The sequence below is a fragment of the Mustela nivalis genome (assembly GCF_964662115.1).
Source record: "Mustela nivalis genome assembly, chromosome: 10".
Lineage (NCBI taxonomy): Eukaryota > Metazoa > Chordata > Mammalia > Carnivora > Mustelidae > Mustela > Mustela nivalis.
The window spans coordinates 10,212,341-10,235,518 of record NC_139029.1 but is presented as its reverse complement, the minus strand read 5'-3'; the positions used below and the strand labels follow the sequence as shown (position 1 = coordinate 10,235,518).

General features: G+C 45.9%; 1 protein-coding gene across 2 annotated transcripts in view; it reads right to left on the bottom strand.

Annotated features, from left to right (window-relative positions):
- Positions 1-11,974, bottom strand: part of DDI2 (DNA damage inducible 1 homolog 2) — a 44,410-nt gene extending 32,436 nt beyond the window's left edge. Inside the window, exons 1-4 of one of the 2 annotated variants that reach the window (XM_082685448.1) lie at positions 11,929-11,974; positions 11,592-11,795; positions 4,092-4,221; positions 1,001-1,234 (exon numbers count right to left, since the gene is read on the bottom strand). In XM_082685448.1, coding sequence (XP_082541574.1) covers positions 1,001-1,234; positions 4,092-4,221; positions 11,592-11,729 — 502 coding nt within the window. In that variant the 5' untranslated portion in view covers positions 11,730-11,795; positions 11,929-11,974. Of the gene's footprint in view, positions 1-1,000; positions 1,235-4,091; positions 4,222-11,591 lie in introns of both variants that reach the window. The other variant, XM_082685445.1, reaches the window with a different exon arrangement.
- Between the last annotated feature and the right edge of the window lie 11,204 nt (positions 11,975-23,178).

Sequence of the window (23,178 nt, the reverse complement as noted above, 5' to 3'; positions counted from 1 at the left end):
AAGAAATCAAAGACACCAGAATAATGGTCATATGAACTATTAACATACACAACATGAATGAATCTGAAACACATTAAGCTGAGCAAAAGAAGTCTGCCATGAGAGAGGACACAGTGTACGATTCCATTTACATGAAGATCGAAACCACAATTATCAGAATGGCAGCAGCCCATCAGGGGAGGAAACTGACTTGCCGCAGAGAATATACTGGAACTTCTGGAGTGAGAAAAACGTTCTGTATCTTGACTAGGGTGGTCACATTGAGTTTGCCAAAACTCAATGAAAATATACTTAAAAAAAAATCTGTGCGTTTCTGTTAGGTAAGTATTACCTCGATTTAAAAGATGGTCAACTGAAGAACGAGCTATTAAGTGTCTGTCATGTTTTGAAATTTAATCAGTACCGTTTCATAAGCCCAAGAATAAAACTAGAGAAATTTACAGAGAAAAACTTTATTCATGAAGCTAACTAAAAATAAATGTTCTATTTAATATAAGAATGGATCAAATACAGCTCCAAACAAGCTGTTGGCAACAACCCTGCTCCCATTAAACTTGGGGCGGGAGAAAATAAAAGGGTTCATTCCATTTTACCATACAGGCTGATGGCACCAGACATGTTTTCTGTAACTAAAAGCATTTCACCTGGCAGCAAGCTGGGTTACTGGTGTGCTCTCAAACTGAGGGTCTAACTGAACAGGTTAAAATAGGAGTACCCAGGTTATGCGCTGTGAAAACAATATGAAAAAAAGGTCAATGGAGGAGGCTGGTCAAGCTGGATTTCAAAACTCCATGCAGATGTAGAATTCTCTCGCTACTGCCAGTAAACTCAGCCCTTGACACTAGCCCGGATCTACCTCTCAGAGAGCACCTGGTAGGTTCAAGCAATCGCGTGATGCGGAGGCTCGAACACACCAGCTGCCTGAGTTTCTCCACACGTGCTGCGATGGAACCACTTCCCCTCGGGTCAGCTTGCCAGTCTTCCATATGCGTAAGCTTACCAAGGTCTCCACTGAGCAGAGCATCTGCCAAGGGCGGGTTGCGTTCCTTCAGCAAGGACAGCTCATGGGGGTTGGCCAGCAACATGTCTCGGAGCAAGGCCGGATTGTCCAAGCCCTGAGGAGATGAAGCTATGTCTCCAGGAGATGAGTGGGAATGCTGTGCTGGTGGCTGGCGCTGCCGGGAGCCTGACGTGCCGGGCACGGCTATACTACGGAAGTCTATGCGGGGTAAGTCTGTTGGGGAAAATCGGTTCAAAGTTTACTTCCAGTGACTCCATCAAAACAAGCATTTGAAGGGAACAGCACTTGCTGGTACATGGCATGTCGTAAATGGTTAACTGTAGACATCTGACCTTGGCCCTGCTCCCGCTCTCAACTAACCACAGTCTGGGTGAACCCACAGGCAAGAATAGAAAAGGGGGTGCCGACAGTGGTAGTAACCCTAGATTTTTGGCTTATACAGTATCCCAGGAGAGATGAAAAATTTTTACTTATTTGTGCTTTTAAAACATTAAAGCTAGTCTCAATAAACATAACCACATAATTCTGAATGTAATTCTTGAGAAAAATCCCAGTCCGCTTTGACATGTTTCAAAGAGCCTGCACACCCTGGGGAAAGAATACTATACAATCCAAGGGACCTGAATCCATTTTAGATGTAAAATTCTACAAGTTTCTGCTGAACACATTCATCGTCGGAATTTATGCTTTCATCTGTGTATCACTGCTAACTCTTATGCCCTGGGGAGCTAGCAGGTAGAACTGTTCTACAGGAGAGACAAACAGAAGAAAAAGGAACATGTTCAGGTTCTCTCCCAGTGCTTAGGTCACCAAAAGATAGAACAGAGTTAAAGGATACAACTCCCAGGTTCTAAAATGCAGGCTGGGCTGACCCTATTAAAATGAAAGGAAAATAAAAGGGAGTCTTACACAAAGAACCCACATGTTATATGATTCCATTTATATGAAATGTCCAGAATAGGAAAATACACAGAGACGGAAGGTAGACTGATGGTTGCCCGGGGCCGGGAGGCTTGGAGGCAGATGGGGAATGACTGCTAATGGGTACAGTTTATTTTTAAGGTGATGAGAATGTGCTACAGTTGATTGTAGTGACGGCTGCACAACTTGGAATATACTCAAAATCAATGAACTGTACCCCCTTTTTTTTTTTTTAAGATTTTATTTATTTATTTGACAGAAATCACAAGTAGGTGGAGAGGCAGGCAGAGAGAGAGGGGGAAGCAGGCTCCCCGCTGAGCAGAGAGCCCGATGTGGGGCTCGATCCCAGGACCCTGAGATCATGACCCGAGGCGAAGGCAGAGGCTTTAACCCACTGAGCCACCCAGGCGCCCCAAACTGTACCCTTTAAATGAGTGAACTTATGGTATATGAATGGCATCTCAATATAGCTGTTACTTAAAAAGGAGTTTTTACCTTAGCAAAGAAAAAGCAGAGCAGAGCGAGAATGGGGCGCTAGAACTGAGTGGAGCTGCATCTCCTCAATCCCAAAAATGTATCTGAGGGTCACTCCTGTCCCAAGTCTGAGGCCGTCCTGAAGCGTACGGGACATCAACAGAAGGAGGGAATCCTTAAATTCCAGCGTCAGTTTCTGCCTCTTAGCACGGGTTCAACTAGACACTTTCTCCAAACAGACCTCAGCGGGCAGCTAGTAAATGTTTATGTGTGCGTGTACACGTTTGAGGGAGTTAATCTATACCAACAGGCAAAACACAGGGGCGGGCCTTCTCTGTGGGTTGAGAAATTTTATCTCTAACCCTGTTACACTTATCTTGAGAGTCCATTCACTTCAAAGTAATTCTGAGAAACCTGTTTACCTGATAGACCAAGATCCCCTCCCCTCGCCACCCCCACCTACTGGCTGTCTGGTCCACATGGGACAGTGGGGGGGGGGGGGAGGAGGAGACACAAAAACAAAAACCAGTCACTTTCTAGAACTAACCATCTCACCAAATTAACCAAAGGCAGACTTGGTTTTTGTTGACTGGCACGTTCGAATCCCAGCTCTTTCTAAAGTTTAACAGTAGCCCTGAGGGACTGCTGTAACCCTGATCCGGGAGAACAGTGCATCATGGTCACAGCCCCAGTTTCAGGCTGAATGGAAGCACTGTGTTCCGAGCTAGGGTTTGTCATCGTCACCCAAACACCCATCAGCTGTTACCACAAACCATAAAACCAGCCATCCTAATGACTAAATACTGTGGAAAGAAATCTATCCAAAGATAACAGGGAACGGAAAACACTATTACATTTCATCAAACAGTTCCCTCTCAAAACCCTGTCAACTTTCTACAGATCAGGAACCCCTCTGAGCATCTGAGGAAAGCTACAGACTCTTTCTCCATCAAATGCACACATGTGCGAAGCCACCCAATTCTGTGATTCTTTCAAGGACACAGAATCACTCTAAATCCCAATGCACAGATTCCAGATTATAAACCCCTAATCTGGACGGAACATCAAGACAGACAACAGCTGCCTTTCACAGGATTAACATGGCTGGCAGGGAAGGAACAGAATTTGGTGGTCTGGCGGCTTAATGCTCTTAAAGGTCAGTATAACGGGAAAAAATACCACATTTTGTTCCCATGTCTTCATTTATTAGCTAAATAACACTGAAGACATTACTTAAAATCAGCGCTTCATCTATTAGTGGTAACAAATTATAAAGAGGAATCTCTTCCCCCACAACAGTGACGAGACCACGTAACGGAGGGGCACGTGCCTGGCTGACTGCCAGCAGCAGGCCAGGCACAAAGTAGCAAAAGTCAGTCAGGAATCACGGGCAGAGGTGGCCTCCTAAGTCCTTCCCAAGGATAAAGTTATTATTGATAACAGTAGAAGCGAACGATTATCACAGACACGCCGTGTGCCAGAGGTTGCGAGTGCACTATTCTCACAGCCTATCTCACAGCTGGTGATGAAACGGACGTAGGAAAGTTAACACATCCGAGGTTACACAGCAACCAACGGGCAGTCAGAGCCTGTACCCTGCACTCTGAACCCGAAGGCAGTCCACTGCTCCGGCCCACGTTACACTCTCCTGATGCTGGTGTCAGGGATGTCTTACTTGGGAACTGCACTGGAGGTCGAGGGTCGGCGTTCTCCTTCTGTCGTAAAATCACAACGTCCCCATCTTTCAAGCCGTAGGAAGCCAGCGATCTGTGGTTGTCTGTGAGAGGTCTTTCAGCATAGACAATCTACGACCAGAAAAGATTGTACAGTAGAAAGCACTGAGAAGTAACATGGCACAAAGCAGGAAGACTACGTCCAGCGTCCCTTTTCATCAGACGTCAGTCCCTGCTCAAAACCCCCCAGTGGTTTCCAATCACACCTGGAACAAAAACCCCAAGTCCTTCCCGTTACGAAATAGGCCCAAACCATTTGGGTCCCTGGCTCTCCTTCTGACTTCATCTCATACTGTAATTGCTGTTCCCAAATAACATGATCAATTTCCCTCTGGGACTGTTTCTCTTGCTCTTCTACCTAAGGAATGTTCTTTTCCCAGTCATCTCCTTTTAGAAGTAGGCTCTATGCCCAATGTGGAAATTGAACTCACGACCCTGAGATCAAGAGTTGCATGTTCTGCCGACTGAGCCAGCCAGGTGCTCCCCAGTCATTCTCTCTTAAGGTCTCTAATCAAACATTACCTTTTCAGAGCCCTTCATTCATCAGTCTATTTAAAAAGTACCCTCAGAGTGCCTGGGTGGCTCAGAGGTTAAGCCTTTGCCTTCGGCACAGGTCAAGATCTCAGGATCCTGGGACTGAGCCCCACATCAGGCTCTCCACTCGGTGGGGATCCTGCTTCTCCCCACCTCTGCCTACTTGTCATCTCTGTAAAATAAATAAATAAAATCTAAAAAAATAAAAATAAAATGTACCCTCACCTCTCATACTATAAATCTATTTCTTAAAGATTTTTTATTTATTTATTTGACAGAGATCCACAAGCAGGCAGAGGCAGGCAGAGAGAGAGGAAGGGAAGGAGGCTCCCCGCTGAGCAGAGAGCCCGATGTGGGGCTCAATCCCAAGACCCTGGAACCATGACCAGTGAGCCACCCAGGCGCCCCTATAAATCTTTTTCTTTATTGTCTTTCTGCCCCCACTAAAACGTAAGCTACTTGAGGGCAGGATTTTGTTTTGCTCGCCATATCTCAAATGTCGGGTGTGTGTGTGCTTGCGCGCGCGTGTGACATGAGAATTTCAAACATGGACTCTCCTAGCAGCTTTCAAGTACATGATACAGCACTGTTAATTACAGTCACCAAGCTGAACATGACACCCAGTGTGTCCACTTCTAAATGATCCTGCACACCGGCATGTCTGTGAGTTTTCCAAACACCACCTGCTCTGCATCCCTCCTACCATTCCCAAAGCTCGGTCACACTTACGACTGGAAGATGAAAGGGGAAGAAATTCAGAAAAGAACAACTAAACACAGATGGCAAAAAGGTTCAGGGATGTACTACTAATAAAAACATTTTTACGAGGTGCGACCAACACTGAAGAAAACCTGAGAGCAGAAACGCAGACAAAGCACCGCGCTGCACGAAGCACGGGCTAGGAGGACACAGGGTGCTTTTACCACGAAGGCACACGAAACCTACCCCACACTGTCACATGCCCCCAGGGGGCATTCAGAGCAAACTCTGGCTTTGAAAGGCTTTCTCCCTAAGGACTGGCTCTGCACCAGGCCACAGGCCAACGGAGGAGCCCGAGTCCTGTCCTGGCTCTGAGAGGGGCCATGTCCCTCAGCTGGTCCAGGCTTCACAGTCCCCATTTGTCAAGCAAGCAGGTGGGGCTCGAGAATCACTACAGCTGTCCCTTCCAGGTCTTTCTGCCCCACTACCATTTTACAGCATTTCCTCTTGTGTCCTCAAAGCTTTCAGTCAGACTGCCTGACACAGAACCTGAAAAGTACAGGATCTGTACAGGGAAAAACGAGCTGTCCTATCTGCTCGCAGAATTTGCACTGACGTGAGGAACAGGACAAACAGGAAACCGAATTTCCAAAACCGAATACTTCTGAGGATGCACAAGAAACTGATTTCAGAGTTTGTAGGGATGCCGATACTTTATAAATTCTATACACGACTAGAAAATGTAATGTTTGTTCTTACCCTCAACCTACAGAGTTCAAACATTTTACAAGAGACTGCAGGCATCATTCCATCAATCTGGTCACACTCTCTGCTTCTCCCTTATTTAAGCACCACACGGTAAAGGTACAACAGAATCAACACAGACTGTTTGCAATACAACCTGAAAGTCCTACAGCAACGTGTGGAATTGCTGGGAAAACTACTGGAAATCGAAAGGGACAAGTGTCACGGGTCGGGGTATGCAGCAAGAAAAGGCTTGCCAAGAGAAACGCCACGCAGGCAGCTCTTACAAGGTGGCAGCAACACGGTGAAACCACCACAAGGAAGGGACCAAGTGGTCCACGGCCCACTCCTTAATTTTCCGCGTACAGAAACTTAACTGTCAGTATATTCAGAGATAGTCAGTGGACACATTCTAACTGGACTTATAAAAGAACATTTATCAACAACAGGAAATCAAACTCAGCAGCATCAGAATGCTCCAGGCCACCAGGTCACTGGCGTCTCTTCAGCCTGAGGAGCCACAATCAAACACCACTGCCATGTGCACTTCTATCAGAATGGCTTCTTGAGGTCTCCCACTTCCCAACGTCCTCTCATGAAAGTGTCAATCATTTTATTAGGTGGGCCTTATTGTTCCCATTTTATGCACAATGAAACGGATACAGAGTTCAGTGACCTGAGACTACACAGCTCTTAAGAAGAGAACTAGGAGTGGAACCATGTCTGCCTGACTAGAGAGCCCATAATCTTCCCTAAGGACCACATACAGCTTCCCCAAACCTAAGTCCAAAGTGGCCTGGGGCATCACCGGGTGACCTGAACAAGAGCTAGCAAGTCATCCACTAAGGGCCTATCCTCAGGGATCTAAACCCTGTCCACTGCTCACTGCATCCCCTGCCCTGGACGCAAGAAAAACGCTCGCAACTGCTCCCTCTGTGGTCTCCCACCTTGTAGACAGCATACATCACTCCACAGTGTTCCTTTAACACAGTCTTTGCTCTGCAGACAATGTAATTTTTTTACAAAGTAAGACAGCCTCATCTAACAATAAGATCCAGGTAATAACCAGCACCAAACACATATAGGAAGTGTGGAATATTGCTATCTGCCCCACTTCCTAAAAATACTCGACTGGAGAATGTGGGTGAGGAGCAAAGACCCTTCACACCGACAGAGCAGCAGGCGTACTCCATTTGAGTCAAGGACACACATGAGATAAACAAAAGCTTAGCTGAAATTCTAACAAAGAACGGATTTCTTTTTGTTAAGACAGGTTTAAAAGTCTAAGAAAGACAATCTTTTTATAGCTTAAGTCCTAGAATAAGTCTGAATGATCTTCTAGCTTAACAGAATATCAGACCAATGGTTTCAAATTTCTACCAGTCAAAACAAACTGAGTGTCAGTAATGGCACTGGTGATGCTTCCTACCCAAACACTCAACTCAAAGGCCACAAAGCTAAAAATTCTAGTTTTGCCAACGATGAGAACATCAAACAGGAAAACTGATCCTGCTGCGAGTCTCTAGCTGTGGAAGTGGCCCACCTGCGAGGACTTACTCCAGAGGGGTCACCCTCGAGATGGAATTCTCCTCTCAAAGAACATTCAACAACAGTATGATTAAAACAACTCCAGGACCTGTAAGCATGGTATCAAACATTTCCCAGTCTCTGAATGAGAGCCTTCAATCAGCAGAAATCACAATATGTTTCTAGCAGTAAGGACCAGACACTGGCCACAAAATCTCTGGACTCACATCTGAATGGCTACATAATAGTATCTACCAGTAACAGAAAGCCCATTGTATGTCAAGTGGTCTACATGAACTATTTCATGCAACAGCTTGACTTTTACAGCCCTGCTGGAAAACAATTTGGCAACAGTTACCAAGAGCCTTTCAAAAGACCTGGCAATTCCGTATCTAAGAATATATCCTGAGAAAATAATCAGAAATGGGGACAAAGCCTTAGGTATATAGATATCCATGAAAATGATACTCATAACTGATTCCAATTTTCCCCAACTCAAATGCTCAGCAATAAGGAAATTGTTAAATAAACTGTAGTACATCGATAGGATGGTATATGATATAGCCATTAAAATGATAAATTTGAGGGCGCCTGGGTGGCTCAGTGGGTTAAGCCGCTGCCTTCGGCTCAGGTCATGATCTCAGGGTCCTGGGACTGAGTCCCATGTTGGGCTCTCTGCTCAGTGGACAGCTTGTTTCACCCTTTCCCCCATGTTCGTGGTCTCTCTCAAATAAATAAAATCTTAAGTAAACTGCAGTTATTCGGGGGTTATGAGGTAGTAACTTACTGTCCTTATCTTTTCCTATAAGTTACATTGTTCATTCTCAACAATGAATATGTAGTATTTATGGGGGGGGGGGGACATTACCTGCGAACAAAAAAATTACCTGCGAAAATAAACATGTCTAAACCAGCTACAACAGAAAATTTCAGTTTCCACGGATTTAAAACAGAGCTTTACAAACCACAAGTCATGCTGTGTACAGAGCTGCTTTTCCAGGATCATACAGTCACTGCTATTATTTGGTATTTAAATATGCCTTTCATTTCAGAGTCCTTACACATTCTGCACACGTCTTTATCACATGCCACCTACAGGGGTAAATTATAATGATGTTTCAAAAATACAAAGACGTTAATTTAAAGTGAAGCTAAGTTCTGATAATTCTTTGAAGTTTGCCCAGCCAAGTCTGCATCAAAGTATCAGAGCCATGACGGGCTTCCAAGCCCACACTTGTATTAAGAGATGGAACATGCCCAGCTTTAATCACATGTACAAGCAGAGATAGTTTCTAGTCTAAATTTGTTATCGTCACATTATAACTACTATAATCAGACCAGAGCTGTTAAAAATTAACACCTTTTCCAAGTGCATACTTAGGCACTACTGAGGCTGATGTGGAAGACTGAATTCAAAACCAGTGATCCTCAATGCAGGGAAGGCATGCAAAACAATTCTTTAAATATGAAGGAACAGAACAGTATTGGAATTTTCATTTCCATTTATTTGAGTTCATCCTTCCTTAAATTCTATCTTATGGTTGTTCATAATGGACACAAGATATTCCTTCATGTGTATTACATAACTGATGTTTCCAGTTATATACATATATGTGCAAATATATATACAATGTGTATCACATTTGTTCATAATGTTCGTAACTTTTTATATATCACAAAGATGTATGTTCCCAAACATTTTACTCAGAGGGATACATAACCAAAAAAGTTTGGAGATCAGTGGAGATCTTGACGGGAAAGAATAGTCAGGAACATTAAAAAGAAGAAAAATCCCTTTAAAAATGGAGGAGAAGGAATGAGAATGGAGAAGGTAACTAAGAGGAGAGAGGTCAAGAGACCAAGAGAACTGTGAAAGGAAGAAAGGGAAAATGAGTAATAGGGGAGAATCTGGGAGGTAAAGGGGTGGGAGCGGGGCCTCGTGTAAGCGACATTTTTGTAGGTAAGAACTCTAACGATGCTTACTATTATGATTTGGTGAAGGGAAATGACTCAAGTGTCTGGGGTGGATCCTGTTCCTGCCCGATGGGCAAACAACTGAAAAGACAACCGACCACCAGACATCTTAAAATAGATCTGTGTTAGGTTACAATGGAGCCAACAGGAATGAACTTGAAACACAGGAGCTGTTTACCGCTCTGTAATACAAGGTTCACAGTACCGGGAGCCCAGGTTTGCATATGCTAATCTGGCTTGGGAAGGAAGTAAATGCCCAAAGGTGACCTAAGGAATAAGAAAGAAATCTGGAGTCAGCCTGACTGTTCAGTGACTGAGGTACTCCTCACACCCTGCGCTGTGCCAATCTGACACACTCTTCACTCAAAACCGGCAGGATCTGAGGCAGTGCCAACCTTCATCTTCTTCCAAGTCCTAATAACAACAAAATCAACTTACATCTTAATTTTTTATTTCCCCCACCAGCTGGTGAGTGTAACCAGGGTAAGAGAAAAGCCACCTTCAAATATTTTAAGAGTTGAGCGTCCCTCCCTAATTAAACTGTCCCCCTAGCTCTCCACTTGAGGGATTCACTGACAGGAACTGGTTCCTCAGTTTTTGTGGATTAGCTGTTTACAGAAAAAGGCTCAAAGAATCCCTTTTACCAAGTTCTTTGTAACTTTCATCAGTTGACCTATTTGAGTGACACTTTGCACCTTGAAACAAAATCTTTCTTGATAATCAGCTTTATGCCAAGGTTCCAAAGTTCACATACTGTAAAGGAATCATACTCACTTCTGAACAAAATATTGACGCATCTGTTTACTATAACACAGGGCAGAACACGCTGTAGTTAGGCAATAGTTTTTGGAACTATTTCATAACTGCAGTAGGAAATCAAGATTTATATTCTGGGGCCTTGCAGGACTTCTATAATTTTCTTAATGTTCAGACCATGTCCTCCAAGGTCCACTTATCAAGTTAAGATTTAAATGTTTTAGCGTGAAGGCCAGAGTTATCGTCACCAATTCTGTTTGGGGGCAGCCTCAAGGCATTTTGAGAATAAATTACTTTGCTTATTTGAAATGTTAGAGCAGCTGAACTTCCTTCCAGCTGGGTAGGGAAATGAAACAGGCGAATCACACCCAGAATATACTAGGCCGTTTTCACAAAAATATCCTCATAAAGCAACGAACTTTGAACCCAGCCAAACTGAATTATGGCCTGAAATAAAGAGAGATTCTGGCCTGCTCCCAGCGAAGAAACCAGAGCAACAAACAACTTGAATTGAACTAATAACTGCCCTCCCTTTGGTGGGGGGAAGGGGGGAAATTGCCCTTTTTTTTTTTTTTTTTTTTTTTTAAATTTAACCAGAAATGCCATGTGGTAGGGCAACGGGAACAGGGCATTTCAAATGCCTCAAAACAAGGTAATGGAAGTCTCAAAACTTTTTCCGTCACTTAGAGTGCAAACCTCTACATTTAAAGGTAAATTACGTTTGCTTAAGCAGGAGCCCGCTCCAAAAAAGCAGAAGCACAACAACCTACCACAGTGATCCAAACTGGTATTTCTGGTTGGGGAAGCAGGATGTACGAATTCCTGCAAACCTCGAGCTGCTGCTTCTATTCTACCGCTGCTCATAATGTACGTAGGTCCACACCACCCCAAACGAGGGATTATTAGGGGAGAAAGGGCCAGAGAGCCAGAAGGTGGGGCGGGCCGCCCAACTGTCCACGCGCCCCTCAGGCTGCAGTGGGTGCGTCTGCGGTCAGGTTCTCCGCTCCCTCCCCTGCCACCCCACCCCACGCTCGGCGTGTGTGGGGGCAGCCAGCGTTTCCAGCTCCTTCCCGGACGCGGGGGCGGGCTGGGAGAGGCCATCCTGCTCCCGCCACCCCCAAATTCTCACCCATAGCAAAGGGAGGGCGTGAGACCCGGAGGCAGGAGGGTCAGCCCCGGAGGGAGACTCCGCTCGCTGCCCGGCATACCTGGCTCTCCGCGGCGGGGATGCCGGACTCGAGCTCGCACAGCGCGCGGAAGTTGTGCAGCTCGAAGTCTGCGTCGACCTGGAGGGAAAAGGTCACCTCGGAGAGGTCCCTCCGCACACAGTACACGGTGAGCAGCATGGCCCGGGCCCGACCCAGCTCGGCTCGGCCCGGCCTCGGCGCTGGGCTGCGGGGCGGCGGCGGGGCCTGGCTGGTGCTGCGGGCGAACAGCGCGAGCTGCTCGCTCGCCCGCTTGCTCCTTCCCTCCCTCACACACGCTCAGTGACTCACTCCCTCCCGCCCTCACTACCAAGCACGGCCGCCGCCACCCGCCTGCGACTCCGTCTGCCTGCTTGCCGGCCTGCCTCCCACCGCTGCCGCCAAGCGCGCCAGCCGCCGGCGCCCCGCCCCGCCGCAACGCGGCTGCCGTAAAGCCCGCCTCGCCCTCTCTGCCTTCGCGACGCAGAGAAGGGGCGGGCCGGGAAGAGGAAGCGGGAAGCTAGGAGAGGATTGGAGGGAAGGGAAGGCTTGGGAAGCCAGGGAAAGGAAGGGCGAGAAAAGGGGCGGGAAGGAAGGGCAGGAGGGAAACCGGAGAGAGATTGAAGAGTTGAGGTCGGTGGTGGAGTCCGCGATCTCATTCACCCACATGAGACATTTATTAAGCGCCGACCAGGTGGATACAAAAATGGGTAAAAACACCGGTGTTTCTTTGCCCTTGTGGAACTCTCACGCCACTAAGCAGAGAGTTCTAAAATGTATTTGTCCAAGTAGACATTGAGGCTTAGAAAGATTAATTTACTAACTGTCCCAATGATTTAGAGTTAAAACCGAAATCATGACCCTGTCTAGTGTACACAACCGAGCTTACTCTGGCCGCTGCCTTCCTCTCCAGACCTGCCTCCTGAGTCCACCCTGCACTCAGCCACACGGGGACCCTTGGTTCCTCCAAGGCTCCATTCCCCTATCTTGCAAAGTTTTCTCTCTACTCGGGACTGTCTCCTTCCTACACCTAGCACACACCACCCCACCCCACCCCAGCGCCAACTGCAGAGCCTTTATTGGGCACAGCTCAGAATCTACTTGATAAAGTATTTGCTACTTTACTGGCCTGTTCATGGCCACATGGCTGATGACTGGATAGAGGCCCAGAACATGAGGATAAGGTCACAAACACCGATCCAACAGTGGCATCTCCCTACTTAACACCGCCCAATTCCCTATCTGTGAAGTAGGGACCCCTCTTCTGTTGTAACAGGAGGGAAGAAACAGGATGGCTGTGGATGCAGGTTAAGTAGGTAGGTTTGGTGACAAGAAAGTCAATGACCATCAGAAGACTTCCCTCTGTGAAGGATGGAGGTTCATCTGTGGAGAATAAAGAGAAAAACTGGAGGGGCAGGAGGTGGAGAAGAGTGGTTGTATCAGCCGCAGAAAGCCTATCAGTGATTTAATCAAATCAAGGTTTATTTTTCTCACAGGATAGGAAGCCAGGAGGTAGAAAACAGCATCTGTTCAGTGACACAATAATATTGGGGCCTCTATTTCTGTAAATATTTTGGCCTTTCCTGGAGCGTCATGATATGGCTGGCTGCCTCCACTCCATGCAGCATTTTCTTGTTTAAGGCAAGAACTTGGCCAGAAGTCCTGCAGGAAGTTTCTGCTTACACCTCACTGGCCACCATTATGCCACATAGATGCAAGCAAGGGTAGGAAAGTAGGTGTTTAGCTTCTCTCACCTCTTTAAAGGACATGGACAGGAGAAAAAAGTTTTCGGAACATGTGTTAGGTGACACCTACATAGTCTACTACTATCTATATAGACCTATGGCAGAGGATATTTGAAATATCCATTGCAAATTGGAGCAAGTTGAACAGAGAAATGATGTAGGATTGTCAGGTGGTATCAAGGATCCAACCGATGTTTTATTAATTTTTCCGTGTTACATCTTTTTTCTAGTGGTGCTCAGGTGCCTGGGTGTGACAGATTTTATTTTCCAAAGATGGCAACGATAATATCTCCCATCTTACATGTTCTTCTTACAATGTGACCATAACATTCCTCCTATTAAGAGATGGGGGTATGTTCCTCCATTTGAATCATGGCTGACTGACTCTGGTATAAATGTCATCGTGTGCCTTCTGAGGCTAGGTTATAAATGGCAATATAGCTCCTGCCTGGTTCTCTGGGAACACTTGGTCTTAGAAACCAACAACCATGCTGTGAGGAAACCCAAACCACATGGAGAGAACATGTGTGGATGTTCCAGGCAACAACCCAGCTGAGATCAAAGTCAATTCCTAGGAAAACCACCAAAGACACTTGCAGCTGGTTTCAACCAGACATTGAGCCATCTCCAGCATGTGGGTCTTTCCAGCAGAGGTCTCAGATGCCATGGGGCCATCTCCACTGTACTCTTTTTGAATCCCTGACCCACAAATCTGTGAGCATAATACAATGATTATTTTGCTTGACTAAGTTTGAGGTGGTTTGTTACAAAGCAACAATAAATGGTACACTGAATACACCTCTCTTTATATATATATATATAAACATATATGTATACACACAAGTATATGTATACACACACACACACATACCTGCCACATCTTCTTTATCCATTCATCTATCAATGGACACATGGACTGCTTCCATAGTTTGGTTGTTATTTTTTTAAAAGATTTTATTTATGAGAAAGAGAGAGAGCATAAGCAGGAGGGGCAGGGGAAGAGGGAGAGCATCTCAAACAGATTCCCACTGAGTGTGGAGTCCACCATGGGGCTTGATCCCAGGAGATCATGACCTAAGCTGAAACCAAGAGTTAGTTGCTTAAGCGACTGTGCCACCCAAGTGCCCTCATAGTTTGGCTATTGTAAATAATGCTGCAACAAACACAGGGGTGTGTGTAGCCCTTTGAACTAGTGTTTTCGTATTTTGGGGGTAAACACCCAAGTGTGTGATTACTGGATTGTAGGGTTGTTCTTATTTTTCTTTTTGAGGAACCTTCTCACCATTTTCCACAGTGGCTGCACTGGTTTGCATTCCCACCAACAGTGCAAGAAGGTTCCTTTTTCTTCACATCCTTACGAACCCTTGTTTCTTGGGTTTTTGTTTCTAGCCATTCTGACAAGTATGAGGTTGTATCTCATTGTAGCTTTGATTTGTAATTCCTCAATGATGAACGACGTTGAGCCTCTTTTCATGTGTCTTATTGGCCATGTGTATGTCTTCTTTGGAGACTTGCTTTCTGCTCATTTTTTAACTGGGTTATTTGTTTTTTGAGTGTTGAGCTGTATCAGTCCTTTATATATTTTGGATACTAACCCTTTATCAGATATGTCATTTGCAGACATTACTTACATAAATTTAAAAAAAAAGTGGTAAGAGAGAGGGGTGCCTGGGTGGCTCAGTTGGTTAAGTGTCTGCCTTCGGCTCAGGTTATAGTCTCCAGGTCCTGGGATCGGGGCCCGAGTCAGGCTCCCTGCTCAGCAAGGACCCTGCTTCTCGCTCTCCCTCCACATGCATTCTCTCAAATAAATAAATACATTTTAAAAAAGATTTCATTTATTTATTGGACACAGAGAGAGAGAGAGAGATCATAAGTAGGCAGAGAGGCAGGTGGGGGGCAGGGGAAGCAGGCTCCCTGCTGAGCAGAGAGCCCAATGCTGGGCTCGATCCCAGGACCCTGGGATCATGACCTGAGCCAAAGGCAGAGGCTTAACGCACTAAGCCACCCAGGCGCCCCTAAATAAATAAAATCTTAAGGAAAAAAGTGGTGAGAGTGGACATCCTTGTTTCGTTACTGACTTTAGGGGGAAAGCTCTTGGCTTTTCACCACTGAGTATGATGTTTGCTATAGGTTTTTCATATACAACTCTTATTATGTCAAGGTATGGGCCTTACCCCTTTTGGACTCTGCTCAAATGCTTCTTTTTTTTTTTTTTTTTTAAAGATTTTATTTATTTGTCAGAGAGAGCAAGCGAGAGCGAGCACAGGCAGACAGAGTGGAAGGCAGAGTCAGACGGAGAAGCAGGCTCCCTGCGGAGCAAGGAGCCCAATGTGGGACTCGATCCCAGGATGCTGGGATCATGACCTGAGCCGAAGGCAGCTGCTTAACCAACTGAGCCACCCAGGCGTCCCTGCTCAAATGCTTCTTGAGATCTGGTTCAGAGTGTGGACTCTCACTTCTCTCATCACTCTATGAGGTAGACTTTGCATCTCCAACATGCAAGTAGTAAATGGCCGTTCTAGGATTCAAACCAGGCAATCTGACTTGAGTCCCCACTTTTTTTAAGTTTATTTATTTATTTAAGTAATCTGTACACCCATCATGGGGCTCAAACTCATGACCCAGAGATGGAAGGTTGCATGCTCTTCTCGCTAAGCCAGCCAGGGACCCCACAAGTCCACAATCTTAACCACTACTTTACATGGCTACATGTAAGACCTCATTTCATGCTTCTAAAAGCCCACAGAGATAGGAACTTCAGGTTTCCCTTGCTATCTGAAAGTAGATGGCTCCTATTAAACCTTTTGTAAATTGAAATGGTGCAAAACAAAGAAGTGACTACCACTTTCAAATCAAATATCCTCTTTATATTTCTTTTGGTTAGTGAAAACAAGTACTAATGAAGGTCTTTCATGAAACTGAAGTTTCATGAGCCAAACTTTTCGATGGCAGGGGAATCCTGTATTGTATTCATACCCATTTCATGCAAAAGGAAATTGAGGTGTGGGAATTTTAACCAACTTGCCCAGGTTCACACAGCTAATGAATAGAAGGTTCTCCAAGTTGTAAAAAAAACAAAAACAAAAAAACACAAAACCACCAAAAAACCAAAAACCAAAAAAAAAACAAAAAACCAAAACAACAACAACAAAAAAAAACAAAACCCAAAACCTTTAAGAACAAAAAACATCTATTTTCAACCTTTAACTAGAGCACCAGCATTCTGCTGGCACAGTACACTTGAAGACACCTGGCTGTGTTCCAAAACCCTTTCAACACCATATGGTCACCACCAGCAAAGTTTCTGCCTACTTCTAGGTTCTTGCCTAATTCTTCTCTACTAGGAAGAACAGATTGGTTAAAGGCATTTACCCTATTTGATTTTTAAAACTCCTACAGTTGGTGGGTGCCTGGGTGTTTCAGTTAGTTAGGTGTCTGCCGTTGGCTTGGGTCGTGATCCCAGGGTCCTGGAATTGAGTCCCACGTTGGGCTCCCTGCTCAGCAGGGAATCTGCTTCTTCCTCTGCTCCTCCCTGCCCTTCTCATGCTCACTCTCTCTCTCACGCATGCAAAAATGAATAAATAAAATCTTAAAAAAAAAAAAAAACTTCTATAATAGGGACTAAATCCCCAAACACTCTAAGTACTCATTTTTCTTTTCTTTCCTTTTTTTTTTAAGCAGGTGGATATTGTTCTTTGAATTTTTTCCTTATCATCAGTTCGCGGTTGCTCAAAGAAGTCTCTCTTACCTTGCTGTTCCTGGCATGTCAACTGATAGCAGACAGTGCTCCATTTTACTCATTTTACCTTAACACAAAAACTTTGGTTTCCTATTTCTTAGGCCAGGATCATGTGCAGATATATAATGCAATGCCTCTTCCCTTTCCTGCTTATCGTTCCTAAAGTCTGGTAGCATTTCAGTTCCACTAAATTCTAGGTCAATTCCTCCTCTTCATTTCCAGTGTACCGTGTACTCATTGGGTTATCAAAATATTGCAGGTAATTATGGTTGTAATTTCAAGCACCATAATTTGCCTACTCAGAAGTCTGTAGCTAGAGATCAAAATGTACCTTGATTACCAGAGTCAGCCTGGCCAAAAGTGCAAAACAGGCCAAAGTTTGTCCTTGGCAAACTCAATGTGATGCTCCTTCTTTGGCTCCCTTTCTCTCCACCTGTTCCTCTTCATTCTCATGGGTCCTACTTTCTTCACTTGCCTTTTTAAAACCTGCTCTCAAGAAAGGAGCTGGACCAACTCACACTAAGGTACTAATGACTGCTGAAACTCTGTCTGGTCTCTCTTTAGGTAGTTGCATGTTAATAGGGATAAAGGTATCGATCATCAGCTACAGATTTCTAGGCTTCAGCAGAGAATTTGGTAGGGAAGGCAAATTTTCCCAAGAACCTCTGGATTGACACAAGTCTAGTTCACTCTTCTGTTGACATCTCACCAGGATTTTATTGATCTACCCCTGATATACCTGGTTTAATACCCAACTTGATAGTTAAATTGCTTTCCTATTTTTTCCCTTCAGGAAGCTCCTGTTGTTTTTTGTTTTTTTGTTTTTTCCATGAAAAACGTGCGTCTTTCTTCTTGAAACACCACATCATAGTTGTGGAGAAATCTCAGATATCATGGCTGAGAGTACAGAGCCAGCTTTTAAGATATAAAGTGGAAACAAAACATTCTCATTGGGCACTGCCAATGTGAGAATCATTACAATAGCAGGGATATGTTCAAAGTCTTTTAGCCTCTTGGAACAACTTTGGTCCACCCGCCATAATCAGAAATAGAACCATATTGGACATAGACCATTCATTAATTTCTTCAACCATTCTTTTTTTTTAATATTTTATTTATTTATTTGACAGAGAGAGATCACAGGTAGGTAGAGAGACTGGCAGAGAGAGAGAGAGAGAGCGGGAAGCAGGCTCCCTGCCGAGCAGAGAGCCCAATGTGGGACTCGATCCCAGGACCCTGAGATCATGACCTGAGCCGAAGGCAGCGGCTTAACCCACTGAGCCACCCAGGCGCCCCTCTTCAACCATTCTTAACATCTACTGAATGCCAGACATTGTTCTAGGCACAGCAGGGAACAAGACAAAAAGACTATCCACACTTGGCTTACATTCTAGTAAGAGCTTACATTCTAGTAAGGGGTCACAGAGAACATACAAAATTTGTCAGGGGGTGATAAATGCTTGACAGGGGAAAAGAGCAAGCAGATGACAGGGAGTGTTGGGAGAAGGGTGAGGAATTTGGGCATGCAGTGGTTGTTACTTCGCAGAGGGTGGTCAGGAAAAGTCTGTCTTATAAGGTGACATCTGAGCAGGATGAAGCAGAACAAAGGAGTAAATCATGCGGACATCCATGAATACTCTGCACAGGTAATAGCAGGTCCATAGACCTAAATATGGAACTATACCTGCCTTGTTCCAGAAACACAATGAAGAACAGCATTTCCAGAAATCAGTGAATGAGGAGGACAGTAGATAGGAACCCATGGGACAAGTGATCCTAAGGACTTGGCTTTCACTGACTGAAATAGGAAGCCACTGGAGAATTTTGAGCAGAGAAGTGACATGATGTAACCTGTGTGTCAATAGATCACTTTGGCTGGGGCACCTGGCTGGCAGGGCCGGCGGAGCATGTGACAGTTAATCTCGGTGTTTTGAGTTCCAGACCCAGGTTGGGTGCAGAACTTACTGAAAAGAAAAACAAAATCACTTTGGCTGACTTGCAGAGGAAGGCGTTGGTGGGCTAGTTAGAACCAGCAATAGAACAAGCAATAACCCACGGTGACAGACCTTGGGGAATCTGACCAGGGTGCAGGTAGTGAGAAGCTGTCAGATTCTGAATTCATTTTGAAGACAGAATCTACATGACTTGCTGACGCACTGAACACAAGGTGTGGAAAGAAAGAGGAATCAAGGATGGCCACGGGTGTGTATGTGTCAATATTCCAGAATATACATAATATTTTTTTTTTAGATTTTTTAAAAATTTATTTGACAGAGAGAGATCACAAGTAGGCAGAGAGGCAGGCAGAGAGAGAGAGAGAGAGAGGAGGAAGCAGGCTCCCTGCTGAGCAGAGAGCCCGATGCGGGGCTCGATCCCAGGACCCTGGGATCATGACCTGAGCCGAAGGCAGCGGCTTAACCCACTGAGCCACCCAGGCGCCCGAGTATATATAATATTTTAAACTCCTTTGCGGGCTAGCATGAAATTTATTAGAAGGAAAGAACAGTATTGCCAGCAGCCTCCTGGCAGTTTTTTAAAAAGAGCTGGGCCATCCCAATGATCTCGAATCCCTTTCTTTCTTTTTTCTTTTTAAGACTTTATTTATTTATTCGACAGAGATCACAAGTAGGCAGAGAGGCAGGCAGAGAGAGAGGAGGACGCAGGCTCTTTGCTGAGCAGAGAGCCCGATGTGGAGCTCGATCCCAGGACCCTGGGACCATGACCCGAGCTGAAGGCAGAAGCTTTAACCCACTGAGCCACCCAGGAGCCCCTCAAATCCCTTTCATCTGGGACATTTTTTCGGTCAGGGCTCACAGGCTTGTCGCGGGATCCCCCGAACCCTGGCCTGCACGCGGGGACCTAGGATTTAAGAACTGACAGGGGGGTAACCAGGCTCTGAGAACCTGCTCAATTCTCTGAACTCACGGTGACGTTGTACCTTTCCAATAACTACCTCGGAGAGACACTACCCCCGACCCCCCGAAGTGATGCCTCTTACCCGAGACGCTGGATCTCTCTTCTAGCCAGTGTTCAGCATGACAGCCTTAAATAATGAATAGTGAATATAATAACCTTAAAATCCCTAAATCTCACCCCTTATTACATATCTCAACTTTTTCTGTGCCCACGGGAGGCAGACCTCAGCATCTGACGAGTGTTATGCTCAGGAAAGGCTCCTGCACGACCAGCAAAGCCTCACGACCGCCTCTGGAACCGTTTTATCACTTCACTGTCACTAGTGCGGAAAAGCCCCAGCTGCCCCTTTGGTCACCCTCTGACCCCCCCATCTGAGGCCGCGGCCGAAACCCCAGGTACACAGTGCTCTGGCCGCGCCACCTCCGCTGTCCCACAGCCGGGCGGAAACGCGCCTGCGCCGTATCACGTGACGGTAGCGTCACCCTCTAGGGAGCGGGGGGGGGTCTAGCCACGTGATGCAGCCAGGCCAATGCCTGGCGTCCGCTCTCTGGGCTCCTGGTTGCTAGGCGACCCCTGCCCAGCTCCCGCGACCTGGATTTCTCGCGGCGGGAACGTCGGACGCCGCGGGCGGGTCCGGGCGTTTGGGAGTGCTGCAGGCTGCGGGGGCGTTTCGCGGCTTCCGCCTTCTCTGTGGCGGAAAGGCCGGCTGGCGGTGTCCTCTCCCGTGCGCCGTTCGGGGCTCCAGCCCGAGTGTCCCCGCGTCCGCGGTCCTCTGGGCCGGAGCCGGCAGCCGAGGGGCCGCAGGGCCGCGCGGACTAAGCCCGGTCCACTCGCAGGCTCCCCGCCTCGGCCTGCTCCGCCCCGGAGAACCGGCTCAGCCTCCAGCTGGGGCGGAGGTGTGCTTGAGTCAGTGGCGTTGGGAGAAACGGGTGCCTGGTGGAAGTCCCAGGCGTGGGTGGCCTCTGAGGCTTGTCCTGGACCAGAGAAAGGAAATGGGCGGTGGACTCTGTGCACTACTAATGCGTCTTGACCGAAAAGATGGTGCCTTGAATAGTGGTAGACCGGAGGATAACAGATTTCCATTAAAAAGAAAAAAAAAAATCGCAAAAGAGCCAAATACTTATTTAAGAAAAGTTTGGGCCTGGCTCGGTTGGGGGAGCAAGCAACTCTTGATATTGGGTGGGTCCTGACTTCCAGCCCCACACTGGGTGTAGAAATTACTTTTTATAAAAAGAAAGGTTTATACATTTGCCTCTCTTTTAAAGGCTTCGTCTTTGAGATTTCTAAGAACAGTGGCAGTCTTTCACTGTTGAGCATTTTCAGTCCAGAGATAACTTGTGGTGGGCTTGGAAATTGTATGTGGCTCGGTTCTAAAAGTTTAAGTGTAATCTTTTCTGTATTGCCCATGACGCTACTCAATATTTTAAAGATAGAGAATACAGTTATAATAATCGTTTTAATGTCTTTGCTAATTCTCCCATCTGTGTCACTTCTGGGTCTGTTTGTACTGGTTGGTGTGTGTCCTCCTGGGTCCCATTTACCTGTCTTCTCTACTCGCCTGGTAATTTTATTTTATTTTTTAAAGGAAGAGTATTTTATTTGTTTATTTATTTACTTAGATTTTATTTATTTATTTGACACACAGAGATCACAAGGAGGCAGAGAGAGAGGAAGGGAAGCAGGCTCCCTGCTGAGCAAAGAGCCTGATTCGGGGCTGGATCCTAGGACCCTGAGACCATGACCCCAGCAGAAGGTAGAATTGCCTGGTAATTTTATGATGGGATGCCAGATATTATGACTTTTACCTTGTTTTAGTGCTGGATATTTTTGTGCTTCTGTAAATCTGGAACTTGGTTCTGGGGTGCAATAAGTTACTTGGAAATAGTTTGGGTCTTTGGGGTCTTGCTTTTAAGATTTGATAGGGCCACAGCTGTGCCAGCTATAGGGCTCATTATTCCCCCTGAGGCAAGACCTTTATGAACGTTATTCCCAATGCCCCATAAATTATGAGCTTTTCTAATTTGGCTAGTGAAACTAGGCACTCTGCCCAGCCTGGCGGGGTGCATGAAGCACCGTTCCCTCTAATCCTTTCAAGTGGTTCTTTTTCCCAGGCTCAGGTAGTTTTCTTACTTGAATGCCCTATCCAGGACTTGGTAAATAGCAGAATAGGGCCCTCTACAGGTCTCTGGGGTTCTCTCTCTCTCTGTGTGTGTGTGTGTGTGTGTGTGTGTAGGTCTCTGGGGTTTTCTCTCTCCGTGTGTGTGTGTGTGTGTGTGTGTGTGTGTAGGTCTCTGGGGTTTTCTCTCTCCGTGTGTGTGTGTGTGTGTGTGTGTGTAGGTCTCTGGGGTTTTCTCTCTCCGTGTGTGTGTGTGTGTGTGTGTGTGTGTGTAGGTCTCTGGGGTTTTCTCTCTCCGTGTGTGTGTGTGTGTGTGTGTGTGTGTGTGTAGGTCTCTGGGGTTTTCTCTCTCCGTGTGTGTGTGTGTGTGTGTGTGTGTGTGTGTAGGTCTCTGGGGTTTTCTCTCTCCGTGTGTGTGTGTGTGTGTGTGTGTGTAGGTCTCTGGGGTTTTCTCTCTCCGTGTGTGTGTGTGTGTGTGTGTGTGTTTTCATGTGTTCGTCCGTGTGTTCTCTCTGATATTCTGGCCTGTAAACTCTAGCCGCCTTGGTCACCCTGGACTCTCTTCACGACTCAAGGACTCTGCTGAGCTCTGCCTCAGCTTTCCTTCCCTGCACTGTAGCCTGTAAGCTCAAGGTAGTAAACCAGGGCAAGTATTAGGGCTCACCCTGTTTATTGTCTTTTATTGGGGATTATTATCCATTGTGGCTTTATGTCCAGTGTATTGAAAGCCATTGTTTCATATTTTTTGTCCTTTTTTGGCGGTTTAAGGTGGGAAAGGAAATCAAGTTGCTGTTTCTTTATCATTATTTCTGGAAGTTGAAGTCCAAATATCACACCCATCTGGAAAACGTTTGTGTCTCAAAACCATTGAATCTTGGGGTGCCTGGGTGGCTCAGTGGGTTAAGCCTCTGCCTTCGGCTCAGGTCATGATCTCAGGGCCCTGGGATCAAGCCCCGAGTTGGGCTCTCTGCTCAGCGGGAGCCTGCTTCCCACCCCCTCCTCTGCCTGCCTCTCTGCCTACTTGTGATCTTTGTCTGTCAAATAAATAAATAAAATCTTTAAAACAAAACAAAACAAAAAAACTATTGAATCTTG